We start from the raw sequence: 13,394 nt of genomic DNA on the forward strand, positions 1-13,394 counted from the left end.
TGGTTTTTGTTAACGTTTAATTTTTCCACCAAGGCCCCTGATTACGATGTATCCTGTAATCTTCCCTAAGTTTTCTGTTATGTTGTGATGTTGGTTTGGCACTCAGGAGCTGCTTGTTTGTAGCATTAGTTGTTGTCAGTGCAAAAAGGTTCTATTATTTTCTCACCTCCTATTAGTTTCAAACTGAAAAAGAGCAATATATCTCTCACTCCTCAAGGTATAAAAAATAGGTTTATGCAATTCAAGAACTGTGGAGAGTCATGGCTAATGACTTTTTACAGATCACATTGAGATAAACAGCAGCTTGGCCTTTTTTTTTTTTTCCAGGTCTAAGACACTTAGACAACTCTTATGTTGTAACCTGGACCCATATGGACACTTAATGGCTGATTATTAAATATTTAATCACCTTTGTCTGGACGTACTACTCAGCTGCATCTAAGCTCTTAAAACAGCTCAGCCAACTATTTGAAATTGTTTGCTGGATACAGTAATCATACTTTTGACACAAGCTCATTTACGTTAAATTTTTCATTTGACTGAAGATTTTTAAGAGATAAAATGTAATACATTTAGTAAAAATTGCTTGTTACTACTACTACTTCTACTACTACTATTACAACTTCTTTGTTTGTCAGGCTTTAGATACCTCAAATGAGAAGCTTGATATCAATGCAATGCTTTCTGATTGTGATACAAAGGTTAACACAGGATTTATTTGGCAGAACTTACAAATAACATCAAGCAGAGGGAATTAGATGGCATCCAAAAAGAGGGGAAATGTGCTCCTTTGGTCAGCTCTAATATTGTCTATCATGCACCAAAGGATGGAGTCTTACATGAAATAACATGAATTAGTCACCTGGGTGTGGTTCAGGTTGATGATGTTGACATTAAAATGGTCTATGGTGCGCTAAGGAGCCTGATTCAGTTAAGTTTATTTAACAAATAAAATATAACTTCTTAGGCATCTTTAGAAGCAATCTCCTCTGCTCTGTGCTGTAGCAGCACAATTAACGCAGAGAAATAATTGAATTCAATTTACGGCAGCAGATGTTATGACTCACAGTTCATGCTTATTTAATCTATGTAGATGTAAATCTTATAGATAAAAAGAAAATTAGTTGCAATCATCAATAAGGTTTTGCTGTTTGTGTTTGCAATCTGCTGGACCTGGTTGGCAGGAGTGTTTGCCCTTGTGCTGGGGTGAGCCCATGTACCACGCTGTCATTAAAGGGCCATTTGCAGTTGCAGGGGCAGGTGATTAAAGTGTACTTTGGCTGGCCTCGAATGCCTCGCGATCTGGGAAGCCTCCAGTAATCCTTCTCCCCAGTCAGTGTGACCTAACGGGCTCTGCAAGGCCCAGTTAAGAACTCAATCCTCTCTCATTAATGGAGATAATGACTGTGATCAATCTAAAGTTGGGAATGGCCAAGTGAAGCCCTCACAGCAGAGTAGAAAGGAAAATAAAGAGATAGAGATTGAAGACAGGTAAAAGAAAGGATAACACAGACAAAGAGGATAGAATCAAAAGTCAAAGAAAGATGGAGAAGAGTTAAATGAAAGTGAAAATGGAAAAGTCTGATCCCAAATGAATGTGTGAAAGAGAGAAGAAAAGGGGGTTTAAGAAACTGGGTAAGGACTTGAGATGGTGAGAGGAAAAGATAACATTAAAGGGAAGTAATCGAATATAGGACACGATTAAAGAGTGAAATTGAGAAGGTGGGAGAGTAAAGGCAACAATGACTGACAGAATTAAGAGAAGTGCAGTTCGGGACAGGTGCTTATACTGTTTGAGACAAGACACAACCTCTTCTTTTCCTCCATTTGTACTTCTCTCTTTTGACTTTCCCCTGAGATTTCCTGAGATGGAGGAGAAACTGAGCTCTGAAATCCTTCCACTCCGCTTACGCTTTCAGGCAATCACAGGACTCCCCAGAGATCTGATTACCTTTCTCAATGACGCTGGATTAGGCTCTCTAATTAAAATGATTGGGCTTTATTATATGCTGTCACAACTTAAAGGACAGAAATCCCTCATGGCTCTTGACTTCTGTCAAATTTCATTGAATGTATGATTTTTCCCCACTCCTTTTGTCAGTATTCAAAGTAAGTAAATGTGAAAAGGCATGTCTGAATATTCCATGTAAAAACTGCTGAAGAAATAAGTAAGTATAGGTCTTCAAAGAATGCATCTTCTTTGTTGAAAAGGAGAAAAAAGACATTACCTCAGACAGTAAACAGCACCAGGAGTCACTGATTTAAATTCACGCTGATTTATCTGGTCTCAGTTTCATTCAAAAGTAAATGATCTGCACCTAATTTCTGCTGGGACGTTTCCACGGTTACACATCACCATCCAAAATCCTCATAAATGACACCATTTGCAACATTGTGCAGGTATGGAGCCAATCTAATCACACACTCATCAGATTTGCTGCCATCTCAGATGCCTACAACCATTTCTCTTCCAACCCCCCGCTTATGCACGCAGACCTGGGCATGGAAGCTATTTTTTTGGGTGGATGACAGTGTCAAAGGCTTCCTTTGGTGGACAAAAAGCTGAGCTAGCCTCCTGCCTCCCTGCAGCCTGCTCCATTGTACAGCTGCTGTCAGCGCTGGCATGGCTCCCCTGACAATCTGCTCTTTAATAGCTAATATCAGGGTACATTTCCTCAGGCACTGGACTGGAACTGAGAGATGGCAGGCTGTGCTGTGGGCATTTCTGCTTCCACTCTTGTGCTAGTGTAAGGACACACTGTCAAAGTTAACAGGCTGCCGCTGAGTCATTCAGTTAATTTATACTATCTCTTTGGTTCCAGGTGCTCACCCATCTCAGAAAACATGCATGTTAAATGATGAAAAAATTTAATGTATTATTGAAAATCTGTCCAGAGAGTAGACACTTTTATATGGATTTATTGTTTCTACCATGAGGTAAATGTTTTTTAAAATAACCTTTATGGAATGTGTACATTTTTTTATTTGTTTTTTTTTTTTTTTTTTTTTTTTTTACTGTAGGCAGTTAAAGGGAAAAAAAGAGAAATATTCTACCTGAAAATTTACTTTTAGGGTTAAGTCTCTGTTTTCCTGAGCTTTCAGTGGCTCTTTGGTCATGGGTTTGTAAATAACAAACTGGTTCAGGGTTTGAATTATTCAGGGATTCATTTTTGGTTGTGCACCACAGATTCCCATGTCATGTGGACTTTTGCTACTACAGTTTTATTACTATTATTTTCTCCTAAATTGTATTTTCTGTATTTTTACTACATAATGTCCTTTTTTTTTTTTTTTTTACCATTATCTGTATATGTGTTCTGTATTGTTTTCTATGTGTATTTCTATGTCTCAAATTTAATGAATAAACAAAACACTGACAAATTAACACTATTCATTAGGAACCTTATGGAAAGCAAAATATAACCTGAGACTGGACTATTTTTAGACCTCCTCCTTAGTGTCTAGGTGAGTCTTTTCAGAGCAGCCGAGCTCCCGTTAGCTCCCCCGTAATTTGAACCATGACTTGGTTAAAGTTGGTTAAAGCATGTTCTTAAGAATCTCCTTTTCCTGCATTTCTGCCTGCAGATTCTCAACCTCTTGGCCAAAGGCACAAAACACGTTGGATATAATGTGGAACAGACATCCAACTGAGATGTATTTAAGGTTGAACTATTTCACATTTTTCTATGAGATCAGGTTGGTTTTTTTGAGCTTCAGCGATGAAAATGAGCATGGTCCTCACTCTCATCTCTTCATCCAATCACTGCACATCCCCTCCCCTATAACATCTACTCTCATTTTAGAAAATGGAACTTCCTCTCATTGTTTCTGCTGCTCATCTCGTATCCGCCACCAACCCGATTCCACCTACCACCAGATGAGTCAAAACTCTTTGCTGAGTTTTATGGACTGAACCATTGAACTGAGTAGATCAGCAACCAACAACTAACACTGGAGCGGCCCGCTAGTATCTGTAGCCACCACCCCCCGTCTCTGTGGTCTGTGTGTCTGAGTAATTCATTCATCCAAACAGAACTTTCTTTCCTGACCACCGGCCCATGAAACACATTGATCTGCAGCTCATTTCTGTTCTTAACTGAACTGAGGAAATACAGAGGAGGCACAGAGAAACTGCATGATTAAAGAAAAAAAAAATGATGATGATCACTGAGGTTCTGACCCAGTAAACCCAGTAAGTTTGAGCCATACAGGCCAGTTAGCGGTGAACATGCTAACAGTTTACAAAATTATGATAAAGTAATAAAAACACATCAATAAAACAGCTTTTTTATTACTACGCTAGTTTGTCTCCCTATTGATGATGTCAGTGTTTCCAGCTGGAGACCTACTGGTTGACTGGTTGTGCTCACTGGTTGACTGGTTGTGTTAAAGGTGATGTGTTAAATTTAGTTATTTTATATCTTCCTGAACTATGACAATGACAATGGAAATAGAAAACTGCTCATGAGTTTTCTTTTTGTTTAACCTACACTTTAGCCCATATATTAACACTGATACAGCTGTTTGCGTCTTTACCAGAGAGCCCAATTATTCTGGGCCTGGACCATTATGTTGAAAAAGTAAAAAATCTCCATTCAATCTTTAGTTGAACCTGGTTTACATGTCCAGGCTGCACACATGTGGACAGTGTTCCTGGACAAAGTGTAGAAACAGTTCATTTGATCCATCATTTCTCATATCTGTTCTATTTTCTTTCTCCCTCAAACACAAAGTAGGATGATTACTGTTCTAATATTCATCACTGTGATGGAGGTTTATTAACTAATGACACTCTTTGAAAGTATTTAACATGTCTACTTTCTCCTGCTACCTCACTGCATGGTTTTAGTGTCTAGTTTTAAGGAGCTGCACGGAAAATATGCACAGTTAAAGGAGCACAAAGAGTTGTGGTGCTGATGATCGTTATGGGCTGTTTCTCTGTCTCAGTCCACCCCCACATGCAGCCCCTTCATACCTTGAAGGTGTGAAGATATACTTAATTTATTTATTTCAACTCATTTCAGACAAGAGGCAGAAAAGCCCTCATGATGAAGAGGTGGCAGTTTAGTAAACTAATGACTCTTCTTCATTTACTCAAATTTTGTTCAAGACACATTTTATGTTTTATCATATTTATAGTCAAATCAAATCAAACTTTATTTATAAATCACTGCAGCACAAGATTATTTACACAATAAAAACTGTTTAAATAATAAAAACATAAGCACATCCAAAGTTAATAATAATAATAATAATAATAATACATTTTATTTGTATAGCACTTTATATTGCAGGGAATCTCAAAGTGCTTACAGAAAACAGGGGGAAAAAAACTCAATAAAATACTATTTAGCAGAAGGCTTTTTTAAAAAGGAAGGTTTTCAAGTTTTGCTTAAAAATTTCTAAAGACTGTGGACTTCTCAGGTGGTCTGGTAGGTGTTCCACAGTCTTGAGGCAGCAGCTGAAAAGGCCTGATCACCCATGCTACCAAGTTTGGTTCTGGGCATTTGGAGGTTATAGAACCGTGAGGAGGTGTGAGGGGTGAGGAGTTCCTGTAGGTAAGGAGGGGCATGTCCATGAATGCACTGGTAGGTGAGGAGGGAGACCTTGTATTCTATTCTGAGCGGGATGGGGAGCCAGTGAAGAGTTTTCAGGATGGGGGTGATATGATCTTGCTTGCGCACCCTCATCAGGATCCTGGCAGCGCTGTTCTGGATGTATTGCAGTTTCTGAATGCTCTTGCCAGGGATCCCGATGAGGAGTGCATTACAGTAATCTAGCCTGGAGGAGACAAAGGCATTGATGAGCTTCTCTGCATCTGCCAGGATGGAGTTTGCCGATGTTCTTGAGGTGGAAGAATGAGGTCTTACAGAGATGTTTGATGTGGGTGTCAAAAGTAATGTGAGGGTCCATTTTAACACCCAAGTTAGAGGCAGATGTGGAAAGGGGGATATTTTGGCCAGAGAAGGTGATGCTGGTGATGGTGGAGGAGCAGAGCTGGTGTGCAGTGCCAAAAAGAATGGCTTCTGGCAAGGGCTGCCGGTTCGATCCTTGGCCAAGTAGAGTTCATGTCAAGGTGTTCTTGGGCAAGACACCGAACCCCTAATTGCTCCTGATGGGTCTTGGTCGAGTGCCTTGTATGGCAGCTTCCACCATCAGTGCGTGAATGTGTGTGTGAATGGGTGAATGTGATGTATGATGTAAAGTGCTTTGGGTATCATTCCAGGTCCAGTAAAGCGCTAAATAAATATGGACCATTTACCATTTTAAAACTGGTGTGATGTGTTCCGGCCTTTGTTCCTGTTCTTTGTCAGAACACGCGCAGCAGAGCTCTGGAGTAACTGTAAACTAGAAATACTCTTTTTAGAAAGACCAGAGAGCAGGGCATTGTAATAATCTATTCTACTAGAAATAAAAGCAGTGAAAAAAAACAAACATTTAAAACACAATCAAGTTTCTTTGTTCCAGCTATAGATGAGTTTTAGCCATTTTAAAACCACTTTAAAGTCCCCTCTGCCTCCCTGCTTCCACCTACTCTCACTACGACCATTACTCTTCAGCTTTTCATGAGAGCAAGTTTGCTACCCCTGATGTGCCATCAAACACTTCACCCGTACAGATAATGCAGCATTTATCCACATCAACAATTAATTCTACTGACATCTGAGCACATTAATATTCATCACCCGGTTCTACTTGTGACAAACAGCCGCCCACGTGTGCTGCAGATATGTTGGTGAGATGGCGTAGAAATGTGCTGGGTTTTTTTTAAGGGTATGATTAATATCTTCTTGTCTGTTCTGGTTATCACAGCTTGTTGTTTAAGGTCTCTGAGCTCTCTGGCTGTGTTTAATTAAAGCTGTGCCGAATTTAAGCACTGGACTTGCAGTATGTCTTTTTTTTCTCTCTATGCTCAGTGGAACAAGAGTTATACAGGCCACATTAAGGTGATTAAACAAAAAATAAGTAGTTACTATAGATGAGAAAACATTTGGTAAACATAACCTTTAGTTAATAGCCTATAAATAAAGGATATATTTGGTACCAAGTAAAAAAATAATAAGGCATTCACAAATAATAATACACTATGTAAAACTAATAAAAATGGGCTAATTGTGTATGCTTAGTACAGTGGGTTTTTATACAGCAGCCCGATTGTGTAACACAGTTAATTTGGACAATTTTTAACCTCTGTTAACAGTCAGGACATTCACAACTTAATTCTTTATCCAAACTCATTTTATTCTTTAATGACACATTTCATCACAAGCTGCATCAAAGAGGCCTTTGTTGCTTTTTTCCACCACAAGCGCAGTCTCTGCACCATTTTTCCTTACGGGAAAAAAAAAGCAGACATGCACCAAAAAGCTGCCACTAAATGTAACCTACTAATTTCTCCTGGGGCATGAGTTTGTCCTTCTAGAGTGCATGGACACAAAAATAGCTGCATATAGAATTAGAGGGGTTCAATATAGATTATTATCAATTTGAAATGGTGAAAAAGGTTTTCATTTAGGGTTTGGCAGTGAAGGCAATGACAGGTCTGTCATCCATGAGACCTAAATTTCTCCCAGTATTTAAAGCTTCCCTTTCACTTCCAGGTGCTGTTGTTTAACGTTTAGGCAGTAAAAACACTTCTTAGCTCAGTTAGAAAAATGACCATGGCTTATCTTATATGCTAAACGTCTCCTTTGGCTTATAAAGAGCTGAGTGGCATCCTGACCTGCTGCAACAGACACAAAATACACAAATACTAAATAAACCTGCCAAACGCATCATGAAAAAAATTCTACCAGCACAAATGCCCCTGTCACATTCATATTTTTTGTTTTTTACTATCAGATCAGGTTTCAATAACCCCCCCTCCAAGATTATAGTTAACCTTGAGCTTATATGTAGGGTTGTGAATCAATGAATCCCCAACGGAAAGGAATGAAGGAAAAAGAAAAGGAAGGAATATAATAATAATATATTTATGTAAGTGTCAAATAATCAAAACTCAATTCTACTTTACATAGTACCAAGAGCCCAAAGAAAATTATGAAAATAATGATGAAGGTGGAAAGAATTCTTTAAATTCTTAATTTTGAGGGCACTCATAGACCAATTATGGTGGAAAATTGTGTGAGTTTTAAAGTCCCCCAATAACTTTTACTTCGCTGTCAGGCCCTGAGTATGTGATGACCTGCATGATTACTTTGTGTACCAGTGTAAATAGCTACATTACTGGTTCATGGTTTAACGTTAATGACAGTCATCTTAAAACTCACACATCTCTTAGTAATGGTCTGCAAAACATTAACAGAAAGCTTATTTCTAAAAGTTCATGAACAGCTTCCAGTTTACATTCATCATGTAGAGATGAAAAGATAAAGATTAAATAGTTATTGCATTCAACATAATTGTACATTGCATAACCCCTTCGGACATGAAGACAAAACAGTTGTAGCTAAAGTTAGCATTCATCACGTGAATTCATCACCTATCTGACGTCATACGATGAAAATATGCAAAGCAGATTAGCTTGAGTACACATTGCTCCATTTAGTGGTTTAAAATTTATAGCAACAGCACAACTCCTCCAAGTATATAATCAAGATTAAATAATGAGCCAATTATTTGTTTTCCTATCAAAGTGATGAAGAGAATCAGGAGTACAGGGATTATTTGACTCAAAGTCACCAAATTTCAATTTTCTCTTTGAGAAGCGAGTCACCATATCAATCATTAACTACAGCATGTTTCACTTAAACTTGCAAAACGCAGAATAGGTCAGATTTAATAAATAAGTGACATTGCACAGTGCAGGCAGATGCATGGTCATAATTTAGATACTGTGAAAGCAGACTTGGATTGAGGTTAAATTAATTCCAGAGGACGACAGCACAACGTGTTTCCAATTCCTTTCAAAACTTTTGTTATTCCCATTGGAGAAGAAAACTGCCATAGGGCTGATTTTATGACAATTTCAGGCATCTTAAAGAATATCACAATGCAGGAAAACAGCAGGACTCCTCAGCAGCGCTTCTGCTTGCCAGTGTGGAACATAAAACAATCAGCATCTGGTTCCTGTCAGGCACTGGAAGATGCAGTTATTTTTTGTTTGTCCTTTAAACATCTTTCAAAATACCACAGAGAATGTTTTTTGTTAAACACTTGGCCAAGATACCTGGATTTAAACAGCCATCAGGCAGCAACATGACGAGTATCAAGCTACAGAGTCTGCACACACACACACACTAAACTGTGATTAAAAAAATGAGATAAAGCAAAATGCAAACCCAGAATAGAAGCATGAAGACTGGAATACGAACTAATGTGCATGAAATACCCTGGTTAGCAAACAAGATGTCCATCTGTGTCTGATTGTTGACATCAGCTCTAAATCCTAATACAGGAGAACAAAATCGTCAGAAAGCAACTCTTAAATGGGACAGAAGTAAATGTGTAAAGACAGAAAAGTTCCTAGTCTCTTTATAATTATCAATTTTATCTGTCATTTCAACAGTTCCTCTTCATTTCTTCAACACAGACAACACAGAGCTGCTATCATCACCGTGCTATAAGTCACCTCCCAGTTACTAGTTTTGGCTTATTATTGGTCAGATCAGCATCTGACTTCAGGGTGAATATAGCCTCCAACTTTAAGTATGCTGACCACTCAATAGCCTGAATTTTATCTCTTGTTATGGCTCCATAAAGTTGGCTACAAATGTACATGAAAGTAAAATCTACAAGATGACTTTATGCCACTTTAACCTTGCTACTTGACCTCAGTATCTTCTTTTTACACTTTTGTCTGCTTGTATTTAAGTAAATCAGTCACACATTGTAATTTCTGGCTTCGGTCAATGAACACATACTGTGTTGTAATGTATGTGCAAAATATAGCATAATGTGCAGATCCCAGTAGAGCTGGGCAGTTAATAGAATTTTAATCTCAATTACGATCTGGGTTTTCAACGATCATAAAAATGAAATTATCCGATTTTTTTGCTCCTTCGCAGTTTACTCCTGTGTTGTTTTCAGTTGCAAATCGAGTGCCACTGGCAGTGCAGCGCTCTGCTGCAGACTCCTCCCACAGCCCCAACTGGATGGTTTTATTCAGCGAGTTTCCAAGAACTCTCAAGTTAGACTGAAGAGTCGCAACGAAATAATCCACCAGCTCCCAGAGACACTAAGAGATAACAAACGTTATAAACAGACAACTTTTTTTTTCTCACCAAGACCAGTGCTCAATTAACACAGTGAATAACGGGGTTTAATAGCTGGATTTAAGAAACTCATCAACACTTTAGACAAACAGTATCACTGCCATGTCGTCACCATTTTAGTTGAGCGTCACTCCCTGCCCTGTGTGATGAACGTTTTGAAGGACGGGGATACAGTCCAATGTTCCGCCACCACTACGGACCTGTGGTCCAGCTACACCATAGAGCTGTATGTAAATCTCACGATACATATCACTGACACAGGTTTAAACGTGAAAATTAAATGTCTCCAGACTCCTCCAGACAGAACATAGCTGCTGGTCTGAGACAAAACTATAGCTACTGGGGCCTGGGTGAAAATAAACTAGTCTGTATTACCACACACAACGATTCAAATGTCACACTGGCTGCCTCTCTCTCTCTCTCACTCTCTGACTCTCTCTCTCAATAGATAGAAATGCACTTTATTAAAGTGAATAATGAATAATAATAATAATTGAGATCAATTAAAATAATCATGATTATCATTTTTGCCATAATCGAATAGCCCTAGTTCCCAGCTTGTATTGCTAATAAAATTATACCCTGATCAGTTTGCATAACAATGAACAAATCCTACTGGTTTTCCAAAAGCAGCTAGAACTTAATTACAATTAGGTTGTGTGTGAAGTCCTTCCCTGAAGCATGAGACTGGATGAAGAACCCAGCAAGCCATTTCACAGCCCAGTGAAGGTTCATGGTATGCATGGTTGATGTACTGTGCATTCACTTGGCCCCCTGGCCTAGATTTCAAGGTAAACTGTAGGATTATTTTATTACATATAACAATGATATTGCAGCTACAATCAATGCCCAGGTAAACATGCTTGTAGTTTTGTGACCCTTTTTGCACAGACTGAGGGTTTAAATCAAAATGAAAAAGTAAGACTGGCTTGCCACAATGTTACTGTGGCTTCAGATCATCCTTCTTGTCTTGCGTGTCTTGTGGGGCTTCTCAGCTTTGAAAATCTAATATATTATCACTGAACAGTAGAGTCCATTGCCAATCACGGCAGCACATGGTTGATTTAATCAACACAAAGCCCATTCAAGTCTAAAGTAATTATAGCTCTGTGCAGCACATCTCAGATGCCAAAAAGGTGGTTTTCAGGGTCTAATATTCATTAGTAGTAAAAAAAGAAAATCATAAGGTGTGTGTGGAGGGCAGGAAAACACAGACCTTTCCTATCGGTGCCATTGGGGACCTGTGAGGTGTTGGTGCTCTTGGCGATCTCCTGGCTGGCAGTTTCCTTGGTGACCACTGAGCCTTTGAGCTTACTCTTCGGTGTTTCCAGGGCTTTTAGCTTCTTGGCATGTTTGGTGCCCTTGTAGTGGGCCAAGGCCTGGCTCTGTGAAAGGAACAAATAACAGCCAGAATTAACAGATGAGTGCAGCTAAACACTGGGCCAGGATGAAATTAAACCAAGTCCTTGAAGCAGGTTAAACAGGATTAAATGGGGACATTTGATATGTATTTTATATTGTTTTGGTCCAGTACCTAAGGAAATTTTTTTAAATTATTTGTTAATTTTGACTCATGTAATGTCCAATAAAAAAATGTAAGAAAATCTGATTGATGCATTACAGAAGTACAATTTCCTGAAACCTGACAGCAAGACCCAACTTGAAGCAGGTTCCAAATCTAAATGTGTCACTAAATTAATTTATTTCAAGGTAAGGCAAAGTTTATTTGTATAGCACATTACATGTTCAAGACAATTCAAAATGCTTTACATAAAACATTAAAGGCATCACAGATGGCGCAAAAAAAAGCATTAAAAAGTAGTAACAGGCAGCAACAAACAGAAAAAAGTCACAAAATAAATTAAAATTATTAAAATCAAGATGAGTTGAAAGCTACTGTGCAGATTTCATGCATATGCACATGAGAAAAGAAATGTTTTTAACCTAGATTTTAAAGTGTCTACATTTGGTGAAAGTTTCATCTCCACTGGCAGTTTGTTCCACCTGCTTGCAGCATAACAGCTAAATGCTGCTTCTCCATGTTTTAAAATTTTCTGTGTTTCTGTCACTGGATAACTGGTGAGATTTACAATTTTCTGGCCACTCAAATGACAACAGTTGTGACAATCCAGCCTCTTAATCAAGCTAATTGATTTATTAATAATAAAAAAAGGTGAATGTCAGTGATTTAGAAACTATGACCCATGCAGTTTAATTTATGAAGAGGCTGTTTGGTTTACAGTCCGAACACGTAGTGCCACCAAGATTCACCTTCACAACGGATTCATCCAGGCACACAGCCGGGGGGACATATGCAAAGACTTTGAGCTGCCCTTGTTTACCGCTGCACATTTCCCTGCATACTTTGCCTGTGGCAGGAAATAAGGTATCAGGAGGAATGCAATTGCCTCTTGGAATAAATAAGTCTGCCAACCTTAAGTCACAAGAAGTTGCTGGTGAGCATTTTTTATTCATGGGCCACAGTGGGAATAAAGACCATTCTTGGTTGTGTCTTTATAATAAATTCAGCATTTTTCCGCTTTGGAAGGTGTCACCAATATGATTGAGAAAACTATCCTAGTATTTAGTTTCAGGTGCTGCATGTGGTTTAGAGTTCTCTAATTCACCCCTAATGCTGTTTTTGAACTTTGAAAGAGGACTTGAAAAGGTATATGTGACAACTTAATAGAATGACACAAGAAGTTTGATTACACAAGAAGCGTGAAGCGCCCATAAATCCCCGGCTGAGTCGTTATTTTGGCAAAGATTGTGAAATTGCTGGACTGCCTTTAACATTTCCCTTCATTTTAGAGACCATTTTGGATGAAGCATCACTTTTTCAAACAGAGCACACATCTTGTCCTGGCATGAAACGATTCATTTTAAACATCATTCATCACCCTCCAGGTACGAAAGACATCATTTACAGTTTATCATGAGAGTTCTGTAAAATGGATGGGTGTTTAATGCATCTGTTGCAATAATTCATCTTTCATTAGAGCACTGAAGTGGAAGAATTGCCTGGATTCCAGGTCTGGCACGTGCACGATTAAAAGTAGGAAAGAAATAATTTGTTTTCCTACATGGTGCTCAGAGAAGAGTGGGAGGAGATCGTGCAAACCATGTTTGCGCTTGGATTTAGAGGCTGTTGAGAAATGAAAGGTCGCAGTTTTGGTCCCT

At 38.6% G+C, this 13,394-nt stretch overlaps 1 protein-coding gene across 2 annotated transcripts in view; it reads right to left on the reverse strand.

Annotated features, from left to right (window-relative positions):
- znf385d (zinc finger protein 385D) overlaps window positions 1-13,394 on the reverse strand; it is a 101,754-nt gene that overhangs the window by 20,364 nt on the left and 67,996 nt on the right. For both annotated transcript variants that reach the window (XM_041988787.1, XM_041988786.1), the window contains one exon: window positions 11,431-11,599. In XM_041988787.1, the coding sequence (XP_041844721.1) occupies window positions 11,431-11,599 (169 nt within the window). The remainder of the gene's footprint in view (window positions 1-11,430; window positions 11,600-13,394) is intronic.

The sequence above is a fragment of the Melanotaenia boesemani genome, chromosome 6 (assembly GCF_017639745.1).
Source record: "Melanotaenia boesemani isolate fMelBoe1 chromosome 6, fMelBoe1.pri, whole genome shotgun sequence".
Classification (NCBI taxonomy): Eukaryota; Metazoa; Chordata; class Actinopteri; order Atheriniformes; family Melanotaeniidae; genus Melanotaenia; species Melanotaenia boesemani.